General features: G+C 52.4%; 4 protein-coding genes and 1 non-coding gene across 5 annotated transcripts; 4 read left to right on the top strand and 1 right to left on the bottom strand.

Moving 5' to 3' along the window:
• Positions 1–1,365: 1,365 nt before the first annotated feature.
• On the top strand, positions 1,366–6,009 carry COCSUDRAFT_49169 (hypothetical protein; the record flags this gene model as incomplete). The annotated part of the gene is made up of 10 exons (XM_005643175.1): positions 1,366–1,533; positions 1,852–2,009; positions 2,287–2,386; positions 2,616–2,758; positions 3,099–3,222; positions 3,625–3,758; positions 4,142–4,274; positions 4,569–4,801; positions 5,131–5,316; positions 5,773–6,009. The coding sequence occupies 9 exons, from the start codon at positions 1,366–1,368 to the stop codon at positions 5,285–5,287; spliced, it is 1,350 nt and encodes a 449-aa protein (XP_005643232.1). The 3' UTR covers positions 5,288–5,316; positions 5,773–6,009.
• A 747-nt stretch (positions 6,010–6,756) lies between these two features.
• Positions 6,757–9,423, top strand: COCSUDRAFT_38523 (P-loop containing nucleoside triphosphate hydrolase protein; the record flags this gene model as incomplete). Its single annotated transcript, XM_005643174.1, has 6 exons — positions 6,757–6,775; positions 6,969–7,093; positions 7,521–7,649; positions 8,103–8,289; positions 8,612–8,775; positions 9,274–9,423. The coding sequence occupies 6 exons, from the start codon at positions 6,757–6,759 to the stop codon at positions 9,421–9,423; spliced, it is 774 nt and encodes a 257-aa protein (XP_005643231.1).
• Positions 9,424–11,346: 1,923 nt separating this feature from the next.
• COCSUDRAFT_83600 (hypothetical protein) lies at positions 11,347–12,219 on the top strand (the record flags this gene model as incomplete). Its single annotated transcript, XM_005643288.1, has 3 exons — positions 11,347–11,352; positions 11,444–11,623; positions 11,962–12,219. 3 exons carry the CDS (start codon positions 11,347–11,349, stop codon positions 12,217–12,219), a joined length of 444 nt encoding a protein of 147 aa, XP_005643345.1.
• Positions 12,220–12,512: 293 nt separating this feature from the next.
• On the top strand, positions 12,513–15,942 carry COCSUDRAFT_59997 (IMP-specific 5-nucleotidase; the record flags this gene model as incomplete). The annotated part of the gene is made up of 8 exons (XM_005643173.1): positions 12,513–12,576; positions 12,756–12,835; positions 13,000–13,095; positions 13,396–13,550; positions 13,980–14,175; positions 14,882–15,034; positions 15,497–15,559; positions 15,781–15,942. 8 exons carry the CDS (start codon positions 12,513–12,515, stop codon positions 15,940–15,942), a joined length of 969 nt encoding a protein of 322 aa, XP_005643230.1.
• On the bottom strand, positions 14,744–14,817 carry COCSUDRAFT_t73. Its single transcript has one exon. It is a non-coding gene; the product is annotated as a tRNA-Phe (tRNA).
• Positions 15,943–16,053: the final 111 nt, after the last annotated feature.

Here is a 16,053-nt window from a genome sequence, read left to right as displayed (position 1 = left end):
AATAACAGCCGATTGTACTGTGACGTTCATCGCTGACACTGGAAAGCGCCGCCTTCTCGTGTTCTGGGACGGTCAAGGCCTGGTACTCACCATTACTATTTGTAAGTCATCAGCCGGAAGTGCTGGTCCTCATACACACGTCCATCTTAAGGGAGCTCCATTTCTGTCGCTCACGTTGTTTTCGTCAACCGATTTCTTTTCTTCTTAAACAGATTGCTCTGCATTAAAGCTACTACTATGTGCTGACCTGGGCCATATTTTTCGAACGCCTCGAGGAAAAGTCCAACATCTCTTCTCATACCGGATACGCGCCCAACGTTGTTTAGATACGCTCTGAAACTTGTTCGTCACAGGTAGCATCGGAAGCCTCGCTGGGCGGGGTGAATTGCCGATCTGACTTCTAGGACAGGGTCTGCTACACGTTCTTATCTCATTTGATTGATCCTCTGTCCGGAGTGTCGTCCAAAAGCTCGTAAAAATTTGCGCAGAGGTGAAGCCATGGGATATTGACGCCGTTTGCCGGATGCCTCAAGCCTGAGTCCAGTTCTCTTGGATTACACCTTGCCATCGCTGCTTTCTTCTTTTTAGAAAATTTCCCTAGTATGGATGGGAAGGTTTGGCAATAAAGAATTGTAGGAATTCACCGCAGTATTTCTATAACGTATTCAGGACACTACTGGGTACATACTTGTTCAGGCAGGGCAAGCTTATTTCATTGGTGAAACACACAATGGCTGTGATAGCATCAGTGGCATCATTATACGCTGATATGTTGATAGAAGTTGCCTTGTGTTATGGTTGGGAATAAATTCCTCTTCCACGATATCAAGTTTTCCGAGCAACAGAGACGTGCATCCAGTCAGTCCCGGTGGGAGCCACATCAAAATTGTCACCCAACAGTCTAAGCACGCTCAGCGTGGAAGAGCAGGTCCCAGGAGAAAGAGCAGACCTGCAATCAGGGAGTAGCAGGGCACTTTGCCACCAAACAGATGGGCAGGACCAAATCGATATTTTATGCAGCATCACTGCGCCAAACAGCCACAGAGCAGGGCAGTCTTCTCATCATCGCAATTCTTGCCCTTTCAGCAAGCCCAATCAGGGCTGCACATCTGGCGGGAGAGGCTGCACTCAAGCCAGTTGATCTGCAGCAGGCGAATTTCGACACCATGATGCAGGCACGGCCATAGGTTCAAGAAGCGGAATGCACCCCATGCGCTTTAAGTTTTGGCAATTGGCCTACCCTGCCTCATAAACCTTTGCGCCTAGTCTAGCATGCCATCACGCAAGTGCTTTGCCAGTGACCTGGCCAGAGGTTGTGCAGTCTTCTAGAGAGCAAGGCGATGATGACAGAGAGATTTGAATTTGATGCAGGCCCTCCCAGCAGGCAGGGGTGTGCTGATGGAGTTCTATGCCTCTTGGTGCCCGGCCTGCAAGCATTTTCAGCCGCACTATGAGAAGGTTTCTGCCTACTTCTATGGGTCACCCCGGCCCAAGCCCGAGGTCTATGTGGCGCGCGTAGACTGCGCCACCGAGGTGCGCAGCGAATTCAGCATGTGCCCAATTGCCTGCAAAAATTCCTCATCACCTCAATCTGAATCGGGGATAATAATTTCTGGGTGCACCCCCTGGCCGTGTCTCAGGATGTTGTAGACATTCCAAGGGGCTGCATCCAGATGTATTTTCTGGGATGAAGGTTGACGCTGCTATCAGTCAGCAAGATGCAACACCCAGTGCTGTGAACCTAACACACAAGGCACCGAACAGTTGTCATGCAGACATGGCACAGGATTCAGCCCCTCTTCACAGGTCCAGCAATACCTGATTGTTCCAGCTCGGGTTCAATCTGTGCAGGCAGCGTTATGCAGCCGCTTCAGCGTGGGCCACTACCCGACGATGAAGTTTGGCAAGCCGGCTGCGTTTGGGGTGGGCAAGGAGGGCCAGCTAGAGGAGTACAATGGGGTCAAAGGCGAGAAGGAAATCATTGAATGGATCGGCAAGCTTCAATCCACGTGCGCAGGCCTTCCCAGCTTTGTTTGAAATCCTATCATTGCTGCAGCCCATGCCCCAGGTGTCAATGCCATTGTATGATTGCCACAGGAACACAAGACTCTGCATGGCATTCATTCTCATGACGGTGTACAGCCTTGCAAGCAGCTTTAAATCGTCATCCCTGACCTACTTATGCACCTCATGCCAAGCCAAGCTTTGTGTGGTCGTCATCAGAATTAGACAGCAATGCACCGCAGCGTGGCTTTGGGTGCTTACAGTCTTGTCGGTCTTGTGCAGGGCGTATGACTACAATCCAGACAAGGGCGGGGAGGCTAGCCAGCAGGAGGCCCCTGGCGTGCAAGCCTCCGCCACCAACGCCCCCAAAATGGCCCAGCATGTGCGTCAGCCAAGTTCACCTTTCGTTGGCACACAGCACAGCAGCTGGCATTTTCTGCTCTACGCAGTCCACCAGTACTGGCTAATCAATTTAGCGCTCTGCAGGCCTGCGGTCTCATAGTACTGCATTGTCTTCTTACCTTCATCTGAGGATTACAGGGATGGTAGGAACGAGGCGGTTATTTTGCACTCCATGTGGGCTGTACTGAAATGATTATCTTCTTGTGCAGGCGGATGTGAGTGATCTGGAAAGTTCCACAATTCTGGCGTTCCGTTACATTGCAGACATAGGCTCTGGGCTTGAGGGCCTGGAGAAACGGCAGGCTCTGAAGGACTGGATTGACCTCCTGGCTGCTAGCCACCCCATAGACAGGTGCACATCTTCCTCCGCATGCTTCCCTCTATATTTGGATCAGCCACATCAGCCACAGAATGTGTATACTCGTCTGAGGAAACGCAGATGCCTGACCCTGAAATACTTGCAAAACCGCTTGCTTAACTTTGTGGAGAAAGGTATAGCTGCGAAGTATGACTGCACAGTGCAATCCGCAGCTTGTGCGGTCATGAGGTCTACTTGTTTTGTTTGGCGCATGCTGTGCGATGCTGGTGCTCTGACTGGGAATTGCAAGGCGTGACTGCTCAAGCTGTGCCAAACTAAGTATTTACGGTGCACCAGATATGGTGATGACTCACTGCATTGTGCGAGTCATCAGGTGCCGGGCGGGGGCTCAGGCGGCGCAGGAGGCGCTGCCAAAGCTGTGGCCGCCTAACCAGGCAACCGGCCCCGGGCAGGCCATCAATCAGATCTCCATCTGCGGAGAGAAAGCCACGGCCAAGGTGCTGCTCCGGCCCTTATATAACGTGGCATTTATTTTTCTTTAATGAGGAACCTTTTACCTCAGGCTGGGCCTCCCTTCGCACAACTACAAAGTCAACCTTGATGCCCTCTCAGCTCTGTTAGTCCAAACCTAACGAACAATTTGCAAGAGACATTTTATGCCGTGATTTTATGCCGTGTCGAAGATTCTGAGGTGCTGGCAAACTCAACCAGGCATTGATTGGCATATTCTGCAGAGTGCTAAGCATTTCAGGAAATGTGCATCAGTCAGTCTCTCCAGGAATCTCTCCCTAGGAGCAGCAGAAAAGGTATAAAGACTTGGTGATAGAGCAACTCCCACACTACTCAGAGACTAGTAGAGACGCTCTGGACTCCAGAAATTTATGATGTGGCTGGTGCAGGAGTGGGGCAGCTGCAAGGGAAGCCGGGAGAACAGCCGCGGGTTCACGTGCGGCCTGTGGCTGCTGCTGCACAGCTTGGCCGCCCGCGCCACCCCCGAAGCCACCGGGGGCGCCTTCTGGATGACCGCCGTCAGGTGTGACCCCGCACTGACCATGCGCCATGATTTTGCTGATTTGTTTTTGGCCGTTTCTTCCCAAGGGCAACGCTATGCATGCTTGCGGCACCCGCGAATGAGTAGCATGCATGCGCCAATCAGCTCGTCTCAAACAAGTGCATCCTCCGATGCTTGAAGCGCAGCGTTGTGCCTGAGTTGCTGCTATTTGGTGCAATGTTTCCAGTTCTTTGAGGCTTGTGCAACTGGGAGGGAGATGCCCACATGCGGATGGGATAGCCTGGCAGCGATCAGCAGCACTAGGAAAATCTTGCACCGTCTATACTGATGTGCTGCCGGGCAGGATGGTGCAGAATGGCTGGGCACGTGCCCTGAGACTCATGCTGCTGTAATGGGGTGTGCAGGCAGTACGTGCAGCAGTTCTTCAAGTGCTCAGAGTGCTCACAGCACTTTGAGGCGATGGCTGCAGAGGAGTCGGCTGCGCTAGTCACCTCCCGCCGTGATGCCGTGCTCTGGTCCTGGCGAGCCCACAATATTGTAAGCCTCTGTCCCAACCCATGTCCTCAAGACTTGCTCCGAGTTTTTCGGAGCAAGTCTTGAGTTTGACCTCTAGAGTATCCCAGGTATAATGCTCTTTGATGAAGTCTCGTATATGGTCCACCTGTGATTTCTGGGCTCAAAAGCATCTTTGAAGGTCTGCTGATCAGACTCTGGTCATTGCTAGGCCAACCAACAGCAAAGGAATAATACTCATCAGGAAACAAATGAGAAACCGTCAGGACGGCGCATTTGGCATGGTGATTGAGACCACCATTTCGTTCTGCTGCCCAGGTGAACAAGAGGGTGGCGAAGCAGGAGGCGGCGGACCATAGTGGGGACCCTTTCTTTCCCAAGGTCCAGTGGCCGTCCCCAGAGGCGTGCCCTCTCTGCCGCATGCCAACTCTCGCAGCGCAGAGCGCCGACAGTGAGCCGGAGTGGAATGAGGACGAGGTGTTCCGCTTCCTCATGGCCTTCTACGGCGAGAGTGCCAAAGCCAACGCTGCGGCCACCCTTTTTGGAAACAGGTGAGCTTGCCAATGGACTCCTGATGCCAAGGGTCTCCTGATGCTTGCATGAAGGCTTGTGTATGCCTTGAAATGTAGACAAAACGCGTGTCTACATCCTTGTCTCACAAGGCATGCAGTGTCTTTTAGTACAGGGGAGTTTCAGGGTGCAGGGGTATGTGCAAGGATGAGCGCAGTGCCCTTGCTTGCACGCAATGCCTTGTACTACTGACACAACTGCTAAAGCTGAACAAGAACACTCTGGGAAGATGGTTGCAGCATTAGGATGCTCATACGGAGCAGCATTCTTTTTGCGTGCATGGCAGAAAGTTGCCAGCGTGTGCGCGCAGGAAGGCGCTGCGTACGAAGGCGACCGAGGACAGCGGGGGGACCACGCGAAGCTTCCTGCAGATCGGCGTCATAATCTTAGTAGTGCTGGCGGCTGCGATGGCCGTGCTGCGGCGGCGGACGGCAAACGCGCGCAAGAGCGGCTACGCGCTCTTATGATGGTTGAGCCCGTGGGGCGCCGGCAGCAGGTGCGCACCTTCTACATGCCTTTCGACAGCTACCCTGAAGCCCTGGCTGGCCGGGGGCGGTACAGTACTGAGCAACGTGCCATGGTTGCTTGGATCTGGCGCGTCCATGAAGTAATTGGATATGTGGAAGCCTTCACCTTTGCCTCTGGCAGGAAAAGCATGTGTAATTATACTGATAATGTCTTCCCTTACACATGTGTCTCAACGTGCATGCCGCACTAGCAATTGCGTGTGGCTTTGTGGCTCATGGAAGCCCAAGAGGGTCTGGCCCTGAAGATGATATGGGTTTGAGAAGAGCGGCTTGACTTCGCAGACACATGCAGAGCAGTGCCTTGTGGATCTTAGTCTGCATCAGCAGTGATGTCTGCAGCACATGAATTAAAATTGCCCCCACAGTATTAGAAGAAAATTTTGAGCTTGATACAAAAAGTGTGTGTGTGTGCGTCTGCTTGGCAGGTCGGCTTCACATGGGCAACAGAACGGCTACACAAGACTCTGGCACAATGGCAGCGGCCTCATAACAAAGGCAGCATAGTGCAAGCTGCCGAGGAAGCAGCAGCTGCCACTCGTTGAATTGGTGTATTTGGTGTTGAATGCTTATTCGTGAACCTTTTGACAGATGTAGCAGGGCTGTAGATGTTGAGCAGTTGAGCATTGTTTGTTTGACTCTCTGGTCTTTAAAGAATAAGAGCATGCGCTCCTGGGCCTCCCAAGAACCTTAATTGAATTTGGGTGCATGCATGGCAGTCTTTACAATTGGTTGTCTCCCCCCAGACCGAGGCGTCCTCTCTGTAGCTTGGCAGTACAAGCTTAAGTTTGCATGCTGACATATGTGTTGCACATTGTGAAACTTCAAAGGGGAGAAAAGAAGTGGACCATTGCATGCAAATTTGAGCAATTTTTGAACTCATGAAATTATTCCAGAACTTTCGTCAAGCTTTCCTGGAATCGTTCACAATTGCACACTGCACCTCGCTTCCTTAAACGGCGTAGGCTGCCTTCCTACAAACAAAAGCTCCTGAGAAACCTCCTCACAATCCTACTTCCAAAACAGTGTAACATCAAAGCAGTTGATCATGGACAGCACGGCCAGCAACGTCAGGCAAACTTCGTCTTTCTGGATCGTCGGTTTTGAGCTGAACATCGTTCCTGGAAGCCGTTTGCATGTCCATCGAAGCTATTTGTGCGTCTAGCATTCGGTCAGAAGCAGATTTCGGGTGCAGGGTCCTGGTGAGGTTGAGGCCTCTGTCTGCTGAGGAGTACAGTCAAACATGCGTTGCTTGCGCGTCTGCTACCTACCTGGAACTCACCACCACTTACGGCAGCAGCCTGGGCTTCACTTTCGACAGTGTTCACGACAGCAGCACGAACCAGGCAGAAATATTCAACGAGGTCAAGGACCTGGTGTACTCCGTCCTCCATGGACAAAATGGCTGCATCATGGCCTATGGGCAAACAGGTGAGCCCTTGTGAGTATATAGAAGCTCTAGGCCACGCTTCCTGTCACTGTAAGCAAACCTATCCTGCAGCAGCAAACAAAGTGACAAGCAAAAGGCTTTCTTTGTGGCCTAGTCTCGCAGATGTTTGAGCTCAGCATGCAGGATTATGTTCATGTATGCATTGTGACTGGGTACTGTGACCCTTCCACCCAGGCTCTGGAAAGACACACACGCTGATAGGAGACATCAGCAGTGGTCAGGAGAAGGGGCTGCTGGCGAGAGCAGTCAATGAAATTGCAGTGGGCGTGGCAGAGTGCACAGATGACTGCTACTTTCAGGTTGGACCACGTACTGCCATGCATGCACCACAACCTGCACATGCAAGTGGTAGACTTAGAACATGCAGACTGCCTTCTCAGCCCTTTAGAGATCTCAGCCACTGGCATGCTCTTGAGACGTCTTTTCCTAAAAAGACCACTTCAGTGCCTTTTTGACCTATATCCATTCACCAGACGCCCTCTGGCGCTGCATGCAGATGGATCCGGTCACTTCTGGACCTTATTGACCTGTGTCCAATGACCAGACCACTGATTGCAATTGCAAAAAAATCTTGCCACTGCAGGACCTTAGGACCTTTTTTACCTGCGTCCACTATCACAAATTGTGCACCTTCTTGCACTGCATGCTCATGAACCCGGCCACTGGAGGATCTTTCAGAAAGATTCTTTCTGCCTTCTTCCATAAAACTGATTGTGCTGCCTACAGGTGAACCTGTCGGTGGTGGAGATCTACTGCGAGCGCATCCGGGACCTGCTGAGCAGCGAAGCCGGCAGCGACAATTTGGTGGTGCAGCAGGACCGCCAGCGAGGCGTCTGCATTGCTGGCGCAACCCTGGTGTTTCCACCTGGCCTCTGCATGTCAATTTCTGTCTAGAAATAGCACTGCACGATTCAAGGAATGGCCTTGTCCTCCCTAGGTGCATGAAGAAAAACCAAATGTTGGCCCCTGAGAAGTAAGCTGCCCTGCAAGTATGGGTTGCCAAAACGGAGGTTTGACATGAGGACAGTCCTGCCCACCAAGACACAGGTGAATCCCCATGCATGTTGACATGTCAGTGACAACGCCTAGATGAGGAGGACAAATTTGACCGCCAGGGGCGAACAAATGCAGCTGGATTGACCAGATACTTCTGGGCTCTACAATGGTCCAGCAAGACCAAATGTTTGTTGTAAATCTCCAGGGCTGCCCAGAGGCTCAGATACGTGCTGTCTGTGCTGTCTAGGGCGACCTGGATCTCTGAGAAGGCCCTGTCACAGACGGCTGAGGAGAATGCTGCGCTCTGTGCAGGTGCCCGTGCAGACAGAGAGGGAGCTGGTGGAGTTGATGCAGCAGGGCATAGCCAAGCGCACAGTCGCCAGGACTGGCATGAATGCTGCAAGCAGCCGCTCCCACTGCCTCGTCATGCTTGCAATTGAGAAGCACTGGCCCGACGGGAGCGTCGGCCACGGCAAGCTGTGCCTCGTGGACCTTGCAGGTGCCCTCCTTGAACAGATTTAGCTTCAGCATGAGTCATGCATGCTTGCCTTCATGATTTTCATCGTCACATCCCAGCAAATCGAAAGCAAGAGGCCACATTTTGCACCGCATGTCATTTTGCTGTCCCACATCAGTGCCATCTCAATCACTTACATAGTTTGCGGCAGTACAAAGCACATGACGTTTGTTTGGCAGACCACCCAAGTCGGCTGTTTCCTTGATCCCCTGACCCTCACTTCAGTTATCGAGTCTTTAAAGAGATTCCACTGAATTCATGCAGTGCGTGAACATCAATCAGTGCATGCATATGTGTCGCGCAGGTTCTGAGAGGCAGGACCGCACCGGGGCGGAGGGGGTGACGTTCGAGGAGGGCAAGCTCATCAACAAGTCCCTGTCAGCGCTGGGCAATGTGGTCAATGCTCTGACAGACGGCCGGTCCGCGCACATCCCCTACCGCGACTCCAAGCTCACCCGCGCTCTGGCGGTGCGAATCTCTTCTCACTGGTAATTTTGAAGGAATTCCTAGACAAGCATGCTGCCTGAGAATCTGCAGTGCAGCGCAAGCTCTGGAATCTATGCCACACGTGAGGAATGAGTCCGTATGATGTGACTGTACCATCAGACAGAGGTATTTGCCAGCAACTGGCTGTCGTAAAATCAGTTTTGCTCTTGGAGCCCATGTGCCTCACATATGCTGCGCATGGCAGTCCTGCCAGCTAGCCTGAAATACAGCATCAGAAACATTCCTTACCCTGGCCATTGGCCGCAAATTGCACTTCCATGGAGGCCACATGCATGTCAACACCAGAGCATCAAACATCGGAAATTGACAGATGAAGGGTTTTACTCGTGTGCTGCAGAATTGCCTGAGAGTTTAATGGTGACTTTGATGCTAACAATCAGCGCTTTACTAGTGATCAGTGCTGAGTCATTAATAATGTCAGCGTCACCAACAACCTTGAGATTTTACTCAGTGGTGCAGGATTGCCTGGGCGGCAACTCCAGGACTGCGCTGATTGTGTGCTGCTCGCCCAGCAGCGACAACGCGGCCGAGACACTCTCCTCGCTGCGATTCGGGGCACGCGCCAAGGGCGTTGTCAACACGCTGCAGGCACGCCCCTGTACTGCTTGACTCTCATTGGCCCTCTAAGTGTATATGATAAGGGAGATGGCAGCGCTAGGTTCCAGTGCCTGGACGGCTGCTTCTTTCCTTTGCACGTCAAAATCTTGGCAAGTGCCTTTTGTGTGTGGCCAGCCTGCAAGGTAGTCGTAGTGCCCAGGAAAATACAGTTTGTCAATCATCCTTCACCAGCTATTCTGCATTTGGTGGTACACCATCAAAAGGCATGCAGCAATGGCCATCAGCTAGGCAATTTCTTGGTTGGTCTCAGGTTGAAAGGAGTAAGCCGCCGGGTTTGACATGTCTTGAACAGGCGCCATCAGTGAAGAAGGCAGGTGCCGAGGAGCTGGCCAAGCAGCTGGCAGAAGCTCAGCGGCAGTATGAGGAGCTGCGCACTGAGCTCGCTGCACTCAAGGAGGACAGCGGCACAGGTGTCCTTATCTCCCCGAGTTGGCCTCTTACTGTCACACACGTGTGTTCTGGTATTTGCCATTCTGCCTTGCACATCATTGACCCAGATTAATCTTTTTTTGGAGAGTCTGTATTGGTCTTTGGAGAAATGTGTTGGTGTACAAAGAGGATGGATGTGGTTTCTTACAAAGGTATGAGAAGAGCTGTGATTCCCATGCAGGTGAAAAGGAGAGTACTGCCTCTGGTATGGCTGAGAATGATGAAGGGGAAGTTGATGGGCCGGCAACCTTGCCAGGCAATGCTCTGACACAGAGCAAGAAGTCAAGGATCGTCCGCGTGCTCAGCCTCGTTCAGATTTTCCTTCTGTGCCTCCTGGTTTTGACAGAGGTGGCACTGTGAGTGGATCCTCCACAGAATGAACAGAATGATCACGGTCGCCCGTACAGCCACATTTTATTAAAGAGTGTCAGCCAATGATTCGAATTCTGTTCTGGGGCTGTGACTAATCCGGCTGAACGACTGCATTGCAAAAAGATGTTGCGAATCGCAGCTTCAAGTTGCGATTAGTGGAAATGCTTCTTGCGCACTATTGTGCTACTCCGCTGAGCGGAGTCCGCTTTAAGAATGAGTTTGACATGGTGATCCTTGTAAGCTGCTGATGCTGCATGCCCCGCTTGCGGCCAATGGTAGAATTTGGAACTGGCATCACATCTGAAATTATTGTGTGTCAGTCAGTCAGTCATTCAGCAAGGATAGCAGCACATGGAGCAGGCAGCTTCCTCTGAGGCGTGGTGGGCGCAATTGAGGATACGCTGATCTTGAGATCAAGAGCAGAGTCGTCCACTGCGCCCTTTTTATACGAGCGCTTCCACAGTGTTAATTTTGCAGTGCAAATTTTGCACACGATCTATACCCTATAAGTTTCAGGCCTTTCAGTTTGTTTAAAGCGAAAAAGTGTCAATTATTCTTCCAAACAACCGTCTCTGAAGAAGCAATGCTGACGTACTGACTGGTACAATAAAAAAGGTAGCTGTCAACTACTGTTTGATCGACACTGCGAGTGGAACTTTGATTAAACTGAGTCTGAGGACATAACTTTTCAGCCTCAACATGTTGCTGAGCATCGAGACCTCGGGGAAGCCCAAAGATTGTTAATTCAATCCGAGCTCTGTCATACTAATGTTTTGAATTGCTTTCCAGGCAAGTATTCACCGGTCGAGAAGGACATGTACCAAGTTGTCGCTCCATGTCCTTCCATCTTGGGAGCATCTCCAACTGGTCAGCGGATTCCATGTCACTGCAGATCCTTTATGCCTGTCGCCTTGCAGCGCAAACTTCCCACCAGTATATATTCAATTTCAAAAGCCTGGAGCAGAAAAGTGCCTAGCGCAGCAGGGAGGACTTTGCACTCTCTAACTGGCAGCAGGCAGTCCCACTGTCTGACTGTGGCTCATCGCAGATTCGCCAGATGCTTCGACAAGGCACGGCAGGTGCATCCTGGGACAAAATTAATATTTTGAATCAATGGAAGTCTGCCCTTCTGCATGCCACGCCTTCAGATTACCAACTCTGTTGTGTTCCCAACCAAACTTGCAACTCTTGGGGCTCATGCCTTGTGCAGGTGAATGCCGCAGCCTCAGAGAGTGCTGCAGCTGCTACGCCGGCTGATTTGCAATCACAAGGTAGTCAGGCCGGCAGCAGCCGGCAGCCCCAGGAAGAGAACAAACAGCAGGAACTGGGCGGCAAGGACAGGGAGGCCTCCTCTGAAGGAGCCTCATCTTCTGGCAGGGAGTACTGGCAGGTGAATATCCAAGCACCCCTCAGCTCCACTGCATGATCTGATCAAGGAGCGACTGATAGACATGCGCATGCCGACTTTTCCCAAGGATCCAGCCCTGACCTTCATGCTTTCCGCGCCGAGCAGACTTTGGCTGTGGCACGTCTGTCTTTCGCGCATTTCCTAGCCTAGATCGAGTCATTTCCTGGGCAACGCCTGATTTGGTGAACCTCATGGACCGAGCCACAATCGGCACGCTGCCTGGATCGTTCACATCAATGGGCTTATTGGGAAGCCACATTTCGTCATCTTCTCTAATACATTCCATGTACCTAGCCTGATCTGGCGTGCTGTTTGAACAGGAGCTCCTGAGCGTGCCGGAGACGGACGGGGGTGTGTTGGGGGCGCGTGCTAGGAGCGCATCGGACGCGTCGGTGCTGCGTCGGAAGGGCCACTTGAAGGAGCAGGATCTGCTGATCGAGTTCCTGCTGTCCATGCACCACACGCACACCTCCCTGGAAGCCATGCAGAAGCTGGAGCGCTGGATCAACGAGCACCGCCAGGCAAGCGCTCACCTCACCGCTGACTCACCCATTAGCTTGTTGCCCACCTGGAGCTGAGCCAACCTGGGCAAAGGTTGTGCTGCTTGTGTCAGGGCACAGCGCTGGTCTTGCCTGTTGCTGCGTACAGTGAGGTGGCACATGCAGCAGCAGCTGGGCAAGGGGCTCTTCTGCCTTTGGGGGTCTAGTCAAATAAGTATGTATCCTAGACTGCCAATGTCCAGCAGTGCGAATGCAAGCCAGCTTGTTTTGTTCATTCTTGGATGCTGATATGCTGTCTTGATTGCAAAGGGCTGATGTGTTTGGCATGCGTGCAATGTGCGCAGGATCCAAAGCGCAGCCGCTTGAGGAGGATGGTGCCCAGTGTTGGGTCCTTTTTCACTCCCCTCAAACTTGTCGAGGCCTTCAATGAGTACGGTGAGCCACTCCCATCGAGAAGCCAACTAATCATGGTTGAATCGAAATCTGCAGGGACTGCCACTGTGACCAGACTCCCGCACTTCGTTCAATTTCACATAGGAATGGACCACTGATATGAGCTCTCGCTGTGTCATTGTTCTGGCACGCTGCGTGCTGACTGGCTTTGGGTGTCACAGATGAGTTTTTTGCTCTGTCCCGGCGTCGCTACATTCCGCCCAACTTTGCAGAAATGCGCCATGTGCTCAACATTGCCCAGGTACGGCTGCCACCCCTTGTGCACCTGACTTCACACCTTTTCTCCACACATCAATTCCTGCTCGGCTACCTACCGAGTGAGCATACTCAAGCAATAGCATCCTGTGACAGACCAGGAATCTGTATACATAGATTATACAGTGGCATGGCTTCTGTGCCGCCCAGGTGCATTCATCCGCCAAAGGCCTGCGGCTAATCACATTTGATGCGGATGGCACGCTGTATGCCGACGGCTGCCACATAGAACATGACAATGAAATGGTGAGTACTCGCCTGAAGGCTTCTCAAACTTCTCCTCTGGCCTGTGAAATCCCACCAGCATAGCTTGGCGGTCCTTACTGTCTTCCCAGTCTGCCTTACTTGACATCTTACTCCTTGCCTTCATCTGATGTTCATGGAAACCTGCTGAGGAACCTTCCTGAATAGTTTCTCCATCATGGATTGCTATTGAGAAGGCCACCCCGAGGAAAGGTGCTAAATTTTGTTCATCACTCAGGATATTCCTGCAAGATGGCAGGATTACTGGATTTTCAACAGATGTGCTTCTGCCTTATTGTGCAGGTGGGGCACATCATTTCACTGATGCGCGCCAACATGGATGTGGCCATAGTGACGGCGGCTGGGTACCCTGGGGAGCCAGAGCGCTTTGAGCAGCGCGTGGCTGGACTCCTGGCCGCCTTCCGGCGCCTCAAGCTCCCTGCAGAAATCACCGACCGGTGAGTCAACCTTTCCTGACATTGACTTAACTCAGACTGGTTTAGGCTAACAATGAGATGGGCCCTGTTGCAGTTCTTTGCGGGGGACTCTGCAGCCCCGAAGACCTTGCATTCCTTGCAGCAGAGTTGTCCTGCGCATGAGGAATGCCGATATTTGTCCCTTCTTTGCCATGGACTTGATTTCTCGGGCTTGTCCAATGCTGAATTGGAAATTTGCATGGAGGGAAACTGCCGCTGTGTGCATCCGTCAATCTGGGACATCTTCGTTGCTTCCATAACATGTCCATTCAAACCCATAGCACTTCAGAACTAGTATGACTGGCCAGTGCAAAGTGGCCATTCATGTGAATGCGATCTGAGCTTGGATAACCATCTGCCAGAGGTATGGAGCATGCATATGAGAATTAAGCTTTCAAATGTTGGGCGCAGGTTCCACATAATGGGGGGCGAGTGCAACTACGTGCTGCGTGTGGCGCGGCCAAGCATGCGGCTGGAGTTTGTGCCAGATGAGGACTGGAAATCCACCGCAATGATGTCATGGGCCGACGCTGAGATTGCCCGGCTTCTCACCGACGCCGAACGCGTCCTGGCCGAGACCGCGCACCGCCTGCGACTGCCCGTGCAGGTCAGCAAGCCCCTTGTTTTAGGGACTTGAGATTGGTAGCAGGCCTTTTTTGAAGTTTATGGGGACCTCCTGAATTGGGAAAAGACGGGAGAAGTTGATGTCTGAGAGGCGCAGCCTAACCCAACCAGACCGCGCACCGCCTGCGATTGCTCATGCAGGGCAACAGCCCCTTGTTTATTCAGGTGGCTGAAGACCAGGAGTGTTTCAACCTTCTTGCTGAGATCTGACCGGCCCAAAGAGTTGGCTTTTTGAGGCAGCCAATGATGGGGGAGGTATGCCTGCCGCCTAGGTTGTTCTGAGGCCTCTCTCAGGGCTTTGCTCTTTGACTATACACCTCAGCTCTCCTGTGCCAAGGCTGTCTCCTTCTAATGCCTATCCCTTGGTTTTCTGGCTGATGCTCCACGCATCAAGCACAACTGCCACCGCATGCTGAGCAACTACGCCGACCCCTGATGTTTGGAGAAGGAACTATTGCGTTTCTGAACTTGATGCCCGTTCAGGACTGCAGATCACCATGCCAAAAAAGTATTCCAGCTGAGCTATGCACCCTGTTCAACGCGTTTTGGGTTGTCTGGAGGAGGATTCGAACCACCCACACAAGAAATTTCAATCCTTTCCTCTAACCTGCTGAGCTGTCCAGACTGTGGTTTTGCTGGGAAGAAGGGGGTCGAACCTTTGATCCCCATAGCTTACTTCTGGCGCGCAGGTGATCCGTAAGGAGCGGGCGGTGGGAGTTGTACCGCAGGTGCCGACGGTGTACGAGGTGCTGGAGGAGATGGCCATCACTGTGCAGCATACGCTCATGGACTCCCCCACGCCCTTCTGCGCCTTCAACGGCGGCTCAGACGTCTTCGTCGACGTGCGCGCTCCCATTCTCTCACTCTGGTTACATTCAAGGAATGCTGCAGACAAGAAAGACAATCTCATAATCCAGTTAGGACCCTAAGAAGCTGGATCACGTTGACCAGGCTTCTCTCCCCTAAGGCACATGCAGGACAACAGCCTTGACTGCACTGTCATGGTGTCTTGCTGTGTGCTTTGGCAAGGCAGAGCAGTCTCAGCGGGCAGTCTCAGTGGAAATTGCCTCATTTTTGTGCATGGAAGTCTCTAAGGTGGTCAATTCTTGCGCTGCAAATATGTGGTTGCTGCAACGTTTTCACAGCTGCTGCAGAACAGTGTGCAAGATCTCACCAGCGGGAAGACTGTCATGCACGCAGGCAAGAAGGAACACTGCAAAGCATTCCCAAGGTCAGGAGAGTGAGGGATCCTTTGTCTAGACAAGCAGTGCATGCGTGTCACCCTGACAAGTGGTGGGATGCAGGTGGGCAACAAGTCTTTTGGTCTGGAGGCGCTCATGAACTACCTGGGCCTGACGCCGTCAGAGGTGACATTCTTGCTGAGGGTCCCAATACCTCGCATCGGAAGCAAGTGTGGCTGCTAGATTGTCAGCTGCATCCATGCACTTGCTTCATGGCACCATTTTGAGCGCGCTCTGCACTGCTTCGGCACCTGATGGTTGTGCAGGATCTCCCTAGCATGCTGTTTCAAACCGTGGATGACCCCGATGCTTTTCGCAACTGACAGGCTTAGCATGCATGGTGTTAGGTGCTGCATGTGGGCGACCGGTTCACGGCGAGCGGCAACGATGCAACAACGCGCGACTGCTGCTCCATCCTGTGGGTGGCCAACCCGGAGGAGACCGACTTCTTCATCAAACTGCTGCTCACTGACCTGCGCCGCATGCGCGAGCAGCCCTACATTGAGTGAGTGCAGAGTTTCTGGATGGGTCCGGCGCTGCAAACCGTGTCCAAGCTCTTTCTGAGGCTGTAGAGAAGCTTGGGAGAAGGGTGAACAAAGTGTGCAACTCTGTGAGAAGTC

The sequence above is a fragment of the Coccomyxa subellipsoidea genome, assembly GCF_000258705.1.
Source record: "Coccomyxa subellipsoidea C-169, whole genome shotgun sequence".
Classification (NCBI taxonomy): Eukaryota; Viridiplantae; Chlorophyta; class Trebouxiophyceae; family Coccomyxaceae; genus Coccomyxa; species Coccomyxa subellipsoidea.
Note: the sequence above shows the minus strand (reverse complement) of the source record. Positions and strands in the feature narration are given on the sequence as shown.